This window comes from Tenrec ecaudatus, chromosome 7 (assembly GCF_050624435.1).
Source record: "Tenrec ecaudatus isolate mTenEca1 chromosome 7, mTenEca1.hap1, whole genome shotgun sequence".
Classification (NCBI taxonomy): Eukaryota; Metazoa; Chordata; class Mammalia; order Afrosoricida; family Tenrecidae; genus Tenrec; species Tenrec ecaudatus.
The window spans coordinates 133,236,787-133,249,508 of record NC_134536.1 but is presented as its reverse complement, the minus strand read 5'-3'; the positions used below and the strand labels follow the sequence as shown (position 1 = coordinate 133,249,508).

General features: G+C 50.5%; 1 protein-coding gene across 1 annotated transcript in view; it reads right to left on the bottom strand.

The window, feature by feature from the left end:
• The window catches only part of KCNK5 (potassium two pore domain channel subfamily K member 5), a 58,363-nt gene that overhangs the window by 15,312 nt on the left and 30,329 nt on the right, over positions 1–12,722 (bottom strand). Inside the window, exon 2 of the mRNA XM_075554111.1 lies at positions 1,112–1,223. Coding sequence (XP_075410226.1) covers positions 1,112–1,223 — 112 coding nt within the window. The remainder of the gene's footprint in view (positions 1–1,111; positions 1,224–12,722) is intronic.

Here is a 12,722-nt window from a genome sequence, read left to right as displayed (position 1 = left end):
GACAACAATTATAAAACTCAACTATGATGAAGGGAAAAGTATCAAAGCTAAAAGTATGAACCTCCACTTAGTAGAAGGCTGTGGAGGACAATGGGAGCCTAAAACCCATCTGTAGAGTAACTAGTGGGATAAGGCCGCTGGCAGACTCCCATTAGCCACAGGAAGGGTCTTGAACCAGCCTTACTATGACAGAGATCATTGTCACCTTCATTATGCTGGATTGAACTTGATACGTGGGTCAGCTTGACCTAACCTGAATTTTTTTCTAGATGCATGTCTTGCATATTCCATTAAAAACATTTCTTCCCTGTTTTTATCAACTATTGAGGGGAGTCTTCTTTCTTATTCATTATTTGTCTATTTTTATATTACTGCATATGCTTGAGTATAAGCTGTTTTTCAGCACATTTTTAATGCAGTTTTTGTGGTAAAATTTAGGTGCCTCGGCTGATAACAGGCTGTATACGGTGTTATTATTTTATCCCAGTTTATTGTGTTTTTTATTATTTCTGTTGGGCTTCCCAGTTTGTGAAGCACAGAGGAGTAGGTGCATAGAGATAGTAACTGATGTGAGGGTTGACAGACAGGGGAGTCTGGGGTTCGGGAGGAGATGCGGAGGGTGAGGCGATTTGAGGAGCAAACAATGAACTCGGGAGGGGAGAGGGAGCACTAGAACTGCCTGTAATCACACAACTCATTTTACAACTAATTTAACAATTAAAAAAAGTTATAAAAATCTATTGTGGTCATGACTGTACAATTCTTGATATGAATGAACTATTGAATTATAAGGTATGTTGATCAGGAGCTAATAAAACAAATAAAAAAGTCACTAGCTGTGGGGTGGCTTCTTATGCAGTCACAGATAACCAGAGTAGACTCAAAGAAAGAGATTTACTAAATCCCATTAATATGATTGTTTGCCACCCATTTACCTGGCTTGGCTCCTAAATCTGGGTGGCCAGAAATGGACTCTTAAAATGCTCCTTGGAGTTAAGACAGGGCAGTGGGCACCTTGAAAGGCCCTAGAGGAACCTTATGGGGGCAGGGGGCTACCGCAAATCCGAGCCTTGCTGGAGCAGAGCCACCCACCGCGAGCAGACCGACTTACCGATTGTGGTGATGACCGTGGCTGCAAAGATGACGGCATTGGGCCAGTTCCAGTTGTTGAAGGTTTGATTCCCTGTGATGGCCACTCCCTGATCGGAAGCATTGGATACTACCTAGAGACAAGAGGAAGACGCTGAGGCCACACGCACAATCTTCCTAAGTGGCCAGCGGCACCGTATTCAATTCCTCGTGGGTGTTCTCAAATGATCCTCGTGGTGAAGTGGTTTGCCTAAGGTCAGGCTCCAGGGTCTGTTCATCCTCTTAAATCTCTGAGCCAGTGTTTCTCACACGTATCAGCACACACCAGAATTCCCCGGAGGGCTTGTTAAATGCAGGCTCCCTACTCGCCCCCGCACCACCACCCCAGCTTCTGATTCAACAGGTCTGGCGAGGGGCCCCAACAAAGGCCAATGGCACTATTCTGTGGTAAAGGCAGGTGTGATGAAAGACGCATGGGGGGGGCTGTATTACTCCCTGCCCCGCCGCGCCCCAATAGCCTGTTAAGGTGGGTCTGCACAAACCAGACAGTGCTCAGCTACCATCCACTCGTTCTAAGGGTCTGATCCATGAGTTTATAGAACAAGCCTGATCCAAAGGAGGCAGCTGTCAAGGAGATTCCCAAATTTTCATGGAATTCAGGTCTTCCGGATCCACCAAGACTGGATGAACCCCTTCCCCCAAATAACCTAAAAAACCCGAGATAACCTTCAGACCGCAACCCTTAAACCAAAAATACAAGAGTGGCTTCAGGAAGAAAGGAACAGGTAACATAATCCTTCCACATTCTGAAGACCTCTCGCCCTCCTTTAGAAGCTCTGGTGGCGACCACATGGCCATCCCCACTATGAGACACAACATCCCCCAGTGACCCATAGCCCTACAGGGGACAACACTGGAGACAGTGTGAAAACTGCACCCGATCTGATCCTGCCACACAGAGGCAAAACACTAAGGGCGTGCAACAGAACAGCAAGGGAACTGCGCGGCGAAGTCCCCAGGCATGGTGCCCCGACAGACTGGACTGGAAAACACTCCTAAAGGCTAACAAATGATCCTTGAACTAATTACAAGCTTTTCTTTCTTGTTGTGTGTTTTTTGGTCATTGGTTTGTTGTATATTGTTGCTTGGTTTACTCTGTCTTGATTTTGTGCATGTTCTTATCTCAGCGGCTCTGTCTAAATAAGATAGGCTAGCTGAACAATCTGGAGGAGAAAACAAAAGGACCAACAGTTCTGGGAGGACACAGGAGAGGGGGAGGTGGGGGGAAAGGAAGTGGTGTTAACAAACCCATGGATAGGGAACAACAAGTGATCCAAATTGGTGGTGAGGAGGGTGTGGGAGGCCTGGTTGGGCATGATCCAGGGTAAAGTAATAAAGAGGAATTGCTGAAACCCTGGTGGGGACTGAGCATGATAGTGGGACAGGAGGAAATTCAAGGGAAATAGAGGCAAGAGCTAGGAGGCAAAGGGCCTTTATAGAGGTCTAGATAAAGGCAAGTATATATGCAAATATATTTATATATGAGGATGGGGAAATAGATCTATGTGCATATATTTATAGGTTTAGTATTAAGGTAGCAGAAGGATATTGGGCCTTCCCTCAATGCAAGACTACTTTCTTCTATTAAATTGGCATTCTATGATGCTCACCTTCCCGACACAACCACTGAAGACAAAGCGGGTGAATAAGCATATGTGAAGAAAGCTGATGGTGCCTGGATATCAAAAGATATAGCGTCTGGGGTCTTAAAAGCTTGAAGGTAAACAAGTAGCCATCTAGCTCAGAAGCAATAAAGCCCACATGGAAGAGGCACACCAGCCTGCGTGATCACAAGGTGTCAAGGGATCAGGTATCAGGCATCTTCAGAACAAAAAACTCTTCGGAACCACGTGATCACACAGGCTGGTGTGTTCTTCCTCTGACAAGGACATGATCAACTGGGGTTGATCCGGATGATGAGAAAGAGAAGGTAAACAAGCGGCCATCTAGCTCAGAAGCAACAAAGCCCACATGGAAGAAGCACACCAGCCTGTGCGATCACAAGGTGTTGAAGGGATCAGTTATGAGGCATCATCAGGACAAAAAATCTTACCATAGTGAATGAGGTGGGGGGGATGCGGAGTGGAGACCCAAAGCCCATTTGTAGGCCACTGGTGATCCCCTTGCAGAGAGGTCTAGGGGAGGCGATGAGCCAGACAGGGTGCAACATAGCAATGATGAAACATACAACTTTCCCCTAGTTGCTTCCCCTAAATGCTTCCTCCTCACCCCCCACTATCAAGGTCCCAATTCTATCTTGCAAGTCTGGCTACACCAGAGGATGTACACTGGTACAGATAGGAACCAGAATCACAAGGAATTCAGGGCGGATGAACCCTTCAGGACCAGTGGTGTGAGTGGTGATACTGGGAGGGTAGAGGGAGAGTGGGTTGGAAAGAGGGAACCGATTACAAGGATCTACATGTGACCTCCTCCCTGGGGGACGGACAACAGAAAAGTGGGTGAAGTGAGACGTTGGACAGGGCAAGATACGACAAAATAATAATTTATAAATTATCAAGGATTCATGAGGGAGGCAGGAACAGGGAGGGAGGGGAAAAAATGAGGACCTGATGCCAGGGGCTTAAGTGGAAAGCAAATGTTTTGAGAATGATGAGGGCAATGAATGAACAAATGTGCTTTGCACGATTGATGTAAGTATGGATTATGATAAGAGTTGTATGAGCCCCTAATAAAGAGATTAAAAAAAGAAAGAAAAGATAAGCCCCACCCAGTGCTTTGGAGTACTCAGGACATTTGCATTTGAAGAGACACTTGCCTAGGGAGCTGTTGGTAGATTGAAGAAAAAAGGAACTCTGGTTTTTTGAATTTTGAACTAGTGGTTTGTGTCTGAAGCTGGAAAAATTTGGAGCCATAAAGTCTCCTCTCTAGGACTGAACATTAAAGGGAACCTGTGGGCAGCGTGAAAGGCTTGCTAGGTGACCACTTGAGTGAATGTGGGAGAAACGCAGCAATAAGGAGATGGGTTGAGTCTGGCCACTGACACCCGTGGACCTGGTTCACAGGGACTAGAGGGGAAGATGAGAGCAGGTTGGATGCTCTGAAGTTCATGACCTAGCCCACGGGTTATTGAGAATCTGTGATTGGGCCAAGGTGACATGGCCAGTGGGCACCCTGGTGAGGCTAAGCAAAGCAGTGGCCCACATTTAGTTAATCAGAACCCGACCCGGTGAAGAGAAACATTTTGAGCCTGTGAATTGGTGGATATCGCTGCTGATTTTATGGATGGTCTGACCTGATTTGACTTTGCTTACGGATGCAGACTCACAAGGTTCCAACTGAAATGACGATTCTTCCCATCAAAGAACATGCTTGTCTTCTCAGAGCACTGGGTCTATGTAAGTGGGCAGTATAGAAATTGGATACACAAAACGGGGTGGAAAAAGGCATGAAGTGGCTAGCTTACAAACTTTCATAGATGTGGGAATTTATTCATAGGATTATAGGATTGTGGTATAGGTGTTCACTTATAGAATACTATGTTAAATGAGGTTAGCACATTTTGGATTGTATGCATTTTAGTTTTATCTGTTAAGTACAGATAAGATTTTATCATTGTTTTGTTTTAAAATTATGTATGACTAAAGAGTTGTATAAAGGTGTCAAGTTGAAAAAAAAATAAAGGCTCTGGTGGCCCAGTGGGTTAAGTACTGGGCTGCTGACTTCAAGATCAGCAGTTCTAACCCACCAGCTGCTGCCCTGTAGGCTGTGGCAAAGATGTGCAGTCTCGGACACTCTAGCGATGGACCAGTCCTGGCTCTGCCTTACAAGGTCGCCAGGAGTCAGAATCAACTCAATGACAAAGAGCTGTTCCCTCTGAGACAATACCAACCTCACTGCCACCTAGTTGATTGTGACTCCCAGAGAGCCTACAGGACAGGGGAGAGCTGCCCCCGTGGACTTCCGAGACGGCCACTGTTTATGGGGGAAGAAAGCCTCTTTCTCTCATGGAGCACCTGGTGGTCTTGGACTGCTGACCTTGAGGTGGGCAGGCCAAGCTGTTTCCACTACACCACGAAGGCCCCATGCGGTCCCCTGAAGTCTTCTTTACATCAAACGGGAGTTCAACTCGACAAGGAGAAAACACCTGCCTTGACCCATCTCCACAGGAGCACCTCCAAAGAGACAGGAAACCTAAAGTTCCGGGAGGCAGTGAACGAGCTTCTGTGGATGGGGCAGGAACCACTCAGAGGGGAGGGGGCCGCATCACTGAAAGAAGGGCTCTTGGTGGCACTGACACCCATGTGTACACATGGCGGGTTTGCCTGTGTGTTCTGAGTGTCTTCTTAGCAACAATAATTACTTGGGGGGTAGGCAGGTGGTTGTCTTAGAAAGGACCCCTCCTATACCTTTGCCACCACTGCCAGGTAAGTGTGAAGGTCAACACAGTGCTCTCTTGGAGGTGGCTCCTGGTTAAAAATCATCTGGTTGGTCCTCCTTGATCCCCCCCCAGGCCCTCCCTTTTCTCTCTGCCCTGGGCTGGGCAGTGACTGATCGCCTAATGGTGACACATTTCTAGATAATTCCGTTATCAGTCACAACAAACTCCCAGGAACTGGGCAGCAGGTAAAATGCCACCTGGAAGGCAAAAGGCATTTATAGAGCTCTAGATACAGGCATGTACATATGTAAATATATTTATATATGATGGGGAAAAGACCTATTGCATATATTTATAGGTTTAGTATTAAGGTAGCATCTGGACATTGGTCCTCCACTCAGGTACTCCCTCAATGCAAGAACACTGTGCTCTATTAAACTGGCATTCCACGATGCCCACCTTCCTGACACAATTGCTGAAGACAAAGCAGGTGCATAAGCTAATGTGGTGAAGAAAGCTGATAGTGCCCGGCTATCAAAAGAGATAGTGTGTGGGGGTCTTAAAGGCTTGAAGATCAAGAAGCAGCCACCTAGCTCAGGAGCAACAAAGCCCACATGGTAGAAGCACAACAGCCTGTGTGATCATGAGGTGTTGATGGGATGAGGTATCAGGCATCAAAGAACAAAAAAATCATATCATTGTAAATGAGGGGGAGTAGGGGCCCAAAGCCCATCAGTAGGCAACTGGACATCCCCCTTACAGAAGGGTTCCAGGGAGGAGATGAGCCAGTCAGGGTGCAGTGTAGCAATGGTGAAACATACAATTTCCTCCCCCTGACTATCATGATCCCAATTCTACCTTACACATCTGGCTGGACCACTGGTACAGATAGGAACTAGAAACAGGGAATCCAGGGCGGATGAATGCTTCAGGACCAAGAGTGAGAATGGCGATACCAAGAAGTTGAAGGAAAGGTGAGGTAGAAAGGGGAAACAGATTAAAAGGATCTGCATAAATAACCCTCCCTAGGGGACGGCCAATAGAAAAGTGGGTGAAGAGAGACATCAGACAGTGTAAGACACGACAAAATAATAATTTGTAAATTACCAAGGGTTCATGAGGGACGGGGAAGTGGGGAGGGGCAACAACGAGGAGCTGATACCAGGGGTTTAGGTGGAGAGCAAATGTTATGAGAATGATGAGGGCAATGAATGTACAAATGTGCTTTACATAATTGATGTATGGATTGTGATAAGAGTTGTATGAGCCCCTAATAAAATGATTTAAAAATAATTTCTTAAATTATCAAGGGTTCATGAGGGAGGAAGGCAGGGAGGGAGGGGGAAAATGAGGAGCTGATACCAAGGGCTCAAGCGGAACGCAAATGTTTTGAGAATGATGACAGCAACAGATGCACTTGACACAATGGATGGATGCATGGATTGTGATGAGTTCTTTGGGCCTCCCAAAAAATATTTAAAAAAAAAAGAAAACAAACAAATGCCACTTGGAAAGTCTGCGGCGAGGTCCAGGAGAGGCCCCTGGGACACCCCCATTTGAAACCTCTGAGCACTTAACCTCTGCGCCACCAGGGCTCTTTCAAGGAACACTAGTAGCTGCCAAACCTGTTTCAACCTGGCCAGACAATGCCTCTATCCTACCCTTCAGCTCTGCCCACCATTCACCCTGAGCTCCCAACTGGGTGAATGACAGGAAGCCCCCAGAGCTGGCTAGGATGGCCTCCAAACCTGGAGTTCCAGACTCTTATGTCCAGAAGACCCCCAGGCTGGGTCATCCAAGTCTGGAGGCCAGGCCCTCAGCTACAAACCGAAACACCCAACTCCTGCCATCGAGTGGACGCCATCTACCCTCTAGGACAGGGTAGAATTGCCCCTGTGAGTTTCTGTGACTTCAACTCTTTAGGGGAGTGAAAAGCCCCATCTTTCTCCGGAGGGAGATGCTGGCCTGGTGGTTAGCAGCCCAGTGTGAACCCTACACCACCCACCACCAAGGCTCCTCTAGGTGGCTACAATGCCTTTAATGATCCAGTGGAGGTCTACGGAGAGAACAAAGGGAGGACAGGTGTAACAGGTAGCGCACTGTCCTTCTATGGCACCCAGAGGCTGTGTGGGGGTTGGTGGAGAGCAAGGAGAAGCGTGGGTCGCTGTGCCGTTTGCAGGGGCGGCGGTGGGGCCTGTGTCAATGGAAAGGCGGGACTCCTAGGAAGCATGTTGTATGACAACAGGCGCATCCGACGGGCCACCCCGTTCATGGCCTTCCGAGTGCCAAGGATAAACCGTGCTGGCTAGGGGACCGAGCCCAAGCTGGACGGAGAGATCCCAGGACTCTGCATGACGCAGGGATTGCCATCGCTGCCCAGGGAAAAGACCGTCGAGGCGAGCTTTCGGTGCCTTCTCTGGTCATTTCTATGGGATCTTGGCCACGAGGACGGGAGTATCAGAAGACAGGACGGGTAGACTCAGCAAACTTGGCAAGCCAGCCTGGAACACTTGCAATGCTTCAAGCAGCATGTGTGGAGCAAGCAGAAGAGGAAGTGGGCGCTAGCGGCTAGCACAGGTTCACCAGGAACAAGTCATGCTCAGCCTGGTGCGTCTCCTTTTCCAGAGGGGCTGCGAGAGCCTTGAAGTTTGGTGGAATGCGGTACATCTAGATTGCGGCGAGGCAGCTAACTGATGGGCTTGTAGAAACCCATGTGGACAAGGCAGAAAAGTGGGGCACAGTTGGAATGAACTGGATCCACGCAAGGCGTCACGATCCTTATCCACTGAGCTGGAGTCCTTATGATCAGCGTGCCAAAGCCTGGCCTCTTCCGATATTTTCATCAACAATGCGCTCTCTCTGTGTCACAGAGTCCATTCCGACTCACAGTGACCCAACGGAACAGGACAAGGGAGAACCAGCCCCGTCTTTCTTCCTCAGAATGGCTGGCGGTTTCAAACCACTGACCTTGAGGTTAGCAGACCAAACCACCCCCACGAAGCCACCAGGGCTTCTGATCCACAACAGTGAGGACCGCAGACGGCTTACCACTTGAAGGTGCGGGGGAAGCCACGTTGGGGAAAAGGAGGATGGGCTCGGATGGCAGCTAACGCACGCTATCAAGACTCCAAACCGCACGGACTGAGACAAGGCGCCCACATGAGCAACCAATGTCCAAGTCTTGCAATTTGGGCTGCTTTTGAATGGTGGTGCCAGCGGAGAAAAATGAAAGTCCCACGGACTGCCAAAAGAACAAAGAAATCAGCCTTGAAGAAATGTGGCCAGACTGCCCCCTGGAGACAAGGATGGTGAAACTTCCTCCCCACTTGGACATGCTGTCAGGAGAGACCAGTCCCCGGAGAAGGACATCACCATGCTTGGTACATGAGGGGTGGCACACAAAGAGGACGGTCCTCAATGAGATGGAGTGACACGGTGGATGCATCAATGGGCTTAAACCTAACAGCCGAGAGGGTGACAGCTTCCTTTTGTTGCACAAGGGATGCTTAGAATTGGAACCACTGGACAGCACCCAACACCCCCCAACACACAACACAACACACAAGGACCTGCAATGGCACAGACGCCATCTAACCTAAAGAGTGGGGGTTCTGAAGCCTCCCAGAGGTGCCGTGGAAGACGCAAAGATCCCAGCCACCGAGACCCTAAGGGGTAATTCTACTCTGATGGAGTTGCCGCCCTATGTTGCAATGCACTAGATGGCAATGGGTATCCCCCCTATCTCAGGAGGAAAGTCTTGCATTTTATCTAACTGTGAACTAGCAAACACCAGGGAGGTTGTGTAAAGAAAAATAAATATACGTAACCTCAGGCGGCACCCATGACATCTCCAGGACTGGGAGGTGCCAATCCCAGGTTTTCTGTGGGGTCAGGACACACCCCCCATTTCATTCCGGCGTCAGGTTTCACATGATCTGTTGTTCATCAACAGGCCAAGGTCCAAGAGGAGACAAGTCCCGGCTGTTTTAGATAATGAGCTACCACAGAAGGGACTGCCCTTGGCAGTAAGCTATTTCCAACCATGGCAGTGGTTACACCAAGGTGAACCATCCTCTTGCAAAGGGGGGATATCACGAATCTGGAGGTGATGACCCAGAATTCCCCCTTGCCCCAGACAGGGTTTGGGAATTCCACCGGAGGGGAATTTATTTCACTGGCACGGAATCACTCCACAGCACGGTCCACACCAGGCGCCTGTCTTCACCATGCTTTACTCGGTGATGAGGGCGTGGCAGGCACTGAGTGGACAAAGGTCTGGCATGCTGAATGCCCTGCAATTCAGAGCTGCACCCACAATGCCAACAGTGGAGAGATAAGACGAGACAGAGGAAGTCTGAGATTTGAGCAATCTTCAGTGGTAGAATGAACCCTTACCCAGCCGTGGTTAAACTTGGCCTATGTGCCTCCTCTGCCAGTGGGAGGCACCGATGTTGCCAGGATGCTGAAGAGGCCTCCGTGGAGCTTCCAGACTAAGACAGACTAGGAAGACCGTCATGGTGAGCACTTTCAAACACCATCAGTCTATGGATCGAAACAGTCTAGTATGTAGCCGATCGCTCAGAGGATGCACAACCAGGCAGTGTGCATGAGGTTACCATGCATAAGGGTTTGACCTGACTGGCAGCTAACCATCAGCACCACGACACCACAAAACCCAAACCAAACTCACTGCCATCGAGTCGACTCTTGGGGATCCTAGAAATGCCCCACGTGGGCTTCTGAGACTGCAACCCTTCATGGGAGTAGGAAGCCTCGATCTTTCTCCCAGAGAACAGGCTGTGGTTTCAAACTGCTGACCTTGGGGATTGCAGCCCAACAGATGTGTAACCACTACGCTGCCACCGCCACCACCACAAGGAGACAGACATCAAGAGTTGGCTAAACAGGGTCGGCAACAGGAGCAGAAAGGCCGGGGGCTATTTCCCACCTGTTATTCCACCTCCTGGGCCCAGGCTGCCTTTGCACGGGACAGACATAGGGGGTGTTTCCAAGAGCTCTCACCCACAGGTCTGGAAGGATCACTAGTGCTTACAATCCAAAGGCAGTAGTTATAGCCTGTGGCCTGATCAGGAAACTGAGGCTGAGAGGTGATGGGAGGGGTTATGTTCTAGACCAGCAGTTCTCAACCTGTGGTCTCCACCTCCTTTGGGGGTCAAACGACCCATTCACAGGAGTCGTCTGATTCATCACAGTGGCAAAATGACAGTGATGAAGTAGCAACGAAAATAATGTTATGTTGGGGGAACACCACCACATGAGGAACCGTATGAAAGGGTCGTGGCATTGAGAACCACTGTTCTAGACTGATTCAGAGTAAGCACAAGCCCCTGCTTTTGCCTGTCCTGGGCTCCTGTCTTGGCTCAGGGCACTTCCTCCGAGCAGCTGGCCTGGAAGCAGTGCGTGGTCCATCTCCATGCCCCGGGAAGGGAGCATGTGCTGCTGAATGACACCCCTGCTGCTGGGCTTCTTCTCCACCCACTCCCCAGCAGCCAAGCCAGGCAGTACTGTCCGGTGAGGCCCTCTTGGGCTCTATAGGTGAACTCAATACAGGCCCCTTCTCCCCGCCCCCCATGATCAGCTGTGGCCCTGGCTGGGTCACCTCCAGGCTACAGTCAGCATCGCTCAGCTCAGGCCTCTCAAAAACTGTTTCCCCAGCAAATGTTGGGGCTGACCCAGGACTTGAGGTCACTCCTGGGCTAGGGGGAGGAGCATGAGGGAGCCAGGCAAACACCCGGTTAGACAAGGTGTCCTGTCCTCGGGGTTATGGAAACAGCTTTCCTGGGAGGAGGTGGCCCCTGGTCACCCACAGGATTCTTTAACTTGGCTCCCAAAGTCACACAAGGCAATCTTCTGTCTTTCCGTGGAAGCTGGGAGAGCAGCAGGGTGAAGGGGAGCCTGCACACGGGCAGGCCCGGCTCTTGTTTGAGGATGGTGTCGGGTTCCTGTCCTCCTTGTTCTGCAATGATTTATTATGGAGGGCTTGGGCTGAGCCCTGGACATGCCCTCGCTCATGTCAGGAAGACAGACCCCTGCTGGGAAGAGGTTTTCATTTCATTTCTCTCCCTTTTTTTTCTTTCCCAGCATGCAAATGGCGATTTAAGGCTTAGCAGGGTTAAGTAAGTAGCTGGAGGTCATAGTGCAGAGAGCGATGAAGTCAGGGCTGGAGCCTGGTCCTGTCCCTGCTGTCCTACCCTCTCTCCCCACAAAGGCCACAGGAAGGAGGCCTGTGCGCGCCTCCACCCCTTCCAACCAGCTGAAACAACAGGGCCCCAAACCAGTCTGTCCACTTCAACCCAAGGCTGGCGTTTGGAGCCCAGGAGCACCCTGCTCCTGCCCTGTGCCTCAGGCAGCTGGCTGGCCTGCCCCACCTTCCTGGCTCCTGCTGCCCACGCAACCTGGGCTTCCGGCCTGCCCCTCATCTCTCTCCCCATCCCCTGCCCCCTCACCGCCCGCCATCCAAGGCTGCAGCTGCCAGGCGTTGTCCCCTTCCTGACAAGGGGGCAGATCCTGCGAAGAGACACACCACCAGCCCTGGGCACAGGCAGGAGGAGGCCTTCAGGCACTCAGGCTCTTGGACTAGCTGCAGCGCTACTTCCTGCCAGGAGTCTGGCTTCCACGGCAGGCATCGCTCCCATCCCAGAAGCCTTTCCTGCTCTGTGGGATGCAGCCTGGAGAACCCACCTCCAATTTAGCTTCCATGGGACCCTCGGGCTGTGGATGGTGCAGCTGCAGACGCTCCTTGTCATCCCTGCCTGCAGCTCCGCAAACTCACACCAGCTGAGCAACCTTTCTTAAAGAGCCCTGGTGTCCGGGTGGGTCACACCCTGTGCTGCTAACCAGTTAGCAGATCAAGCCCCCTTACTGCTAATCAGAGTTAGCGGATCAAGCCACCCAGCTGCACGGCAGGAGACAGGTGGAGGCAGATGCCCGTCCTTAGGAAGAGGGTCTCAGGTGGGGGAGAGTGCTAAGGAAGGGGGTCCTGAGTAGCAGAGGGGCACCTGTGGGGCTGGGAGAGGACCCCGGGGTGGCCAAAGGGGTTGCCCTTTCACTAGGAAAGGGACATCCATTCCCTGGAGGGTCTCGATGTAGGCAGGGCGAGTTGGAATGAATCAATGAGGGGCGCCAAGGTTGATGGGACAATTTATCTTTTACTCCCCCCCTCTACCCCCACCACCCCGCCCCAGCTTATTGAAGCCACTCATCAAAGTCA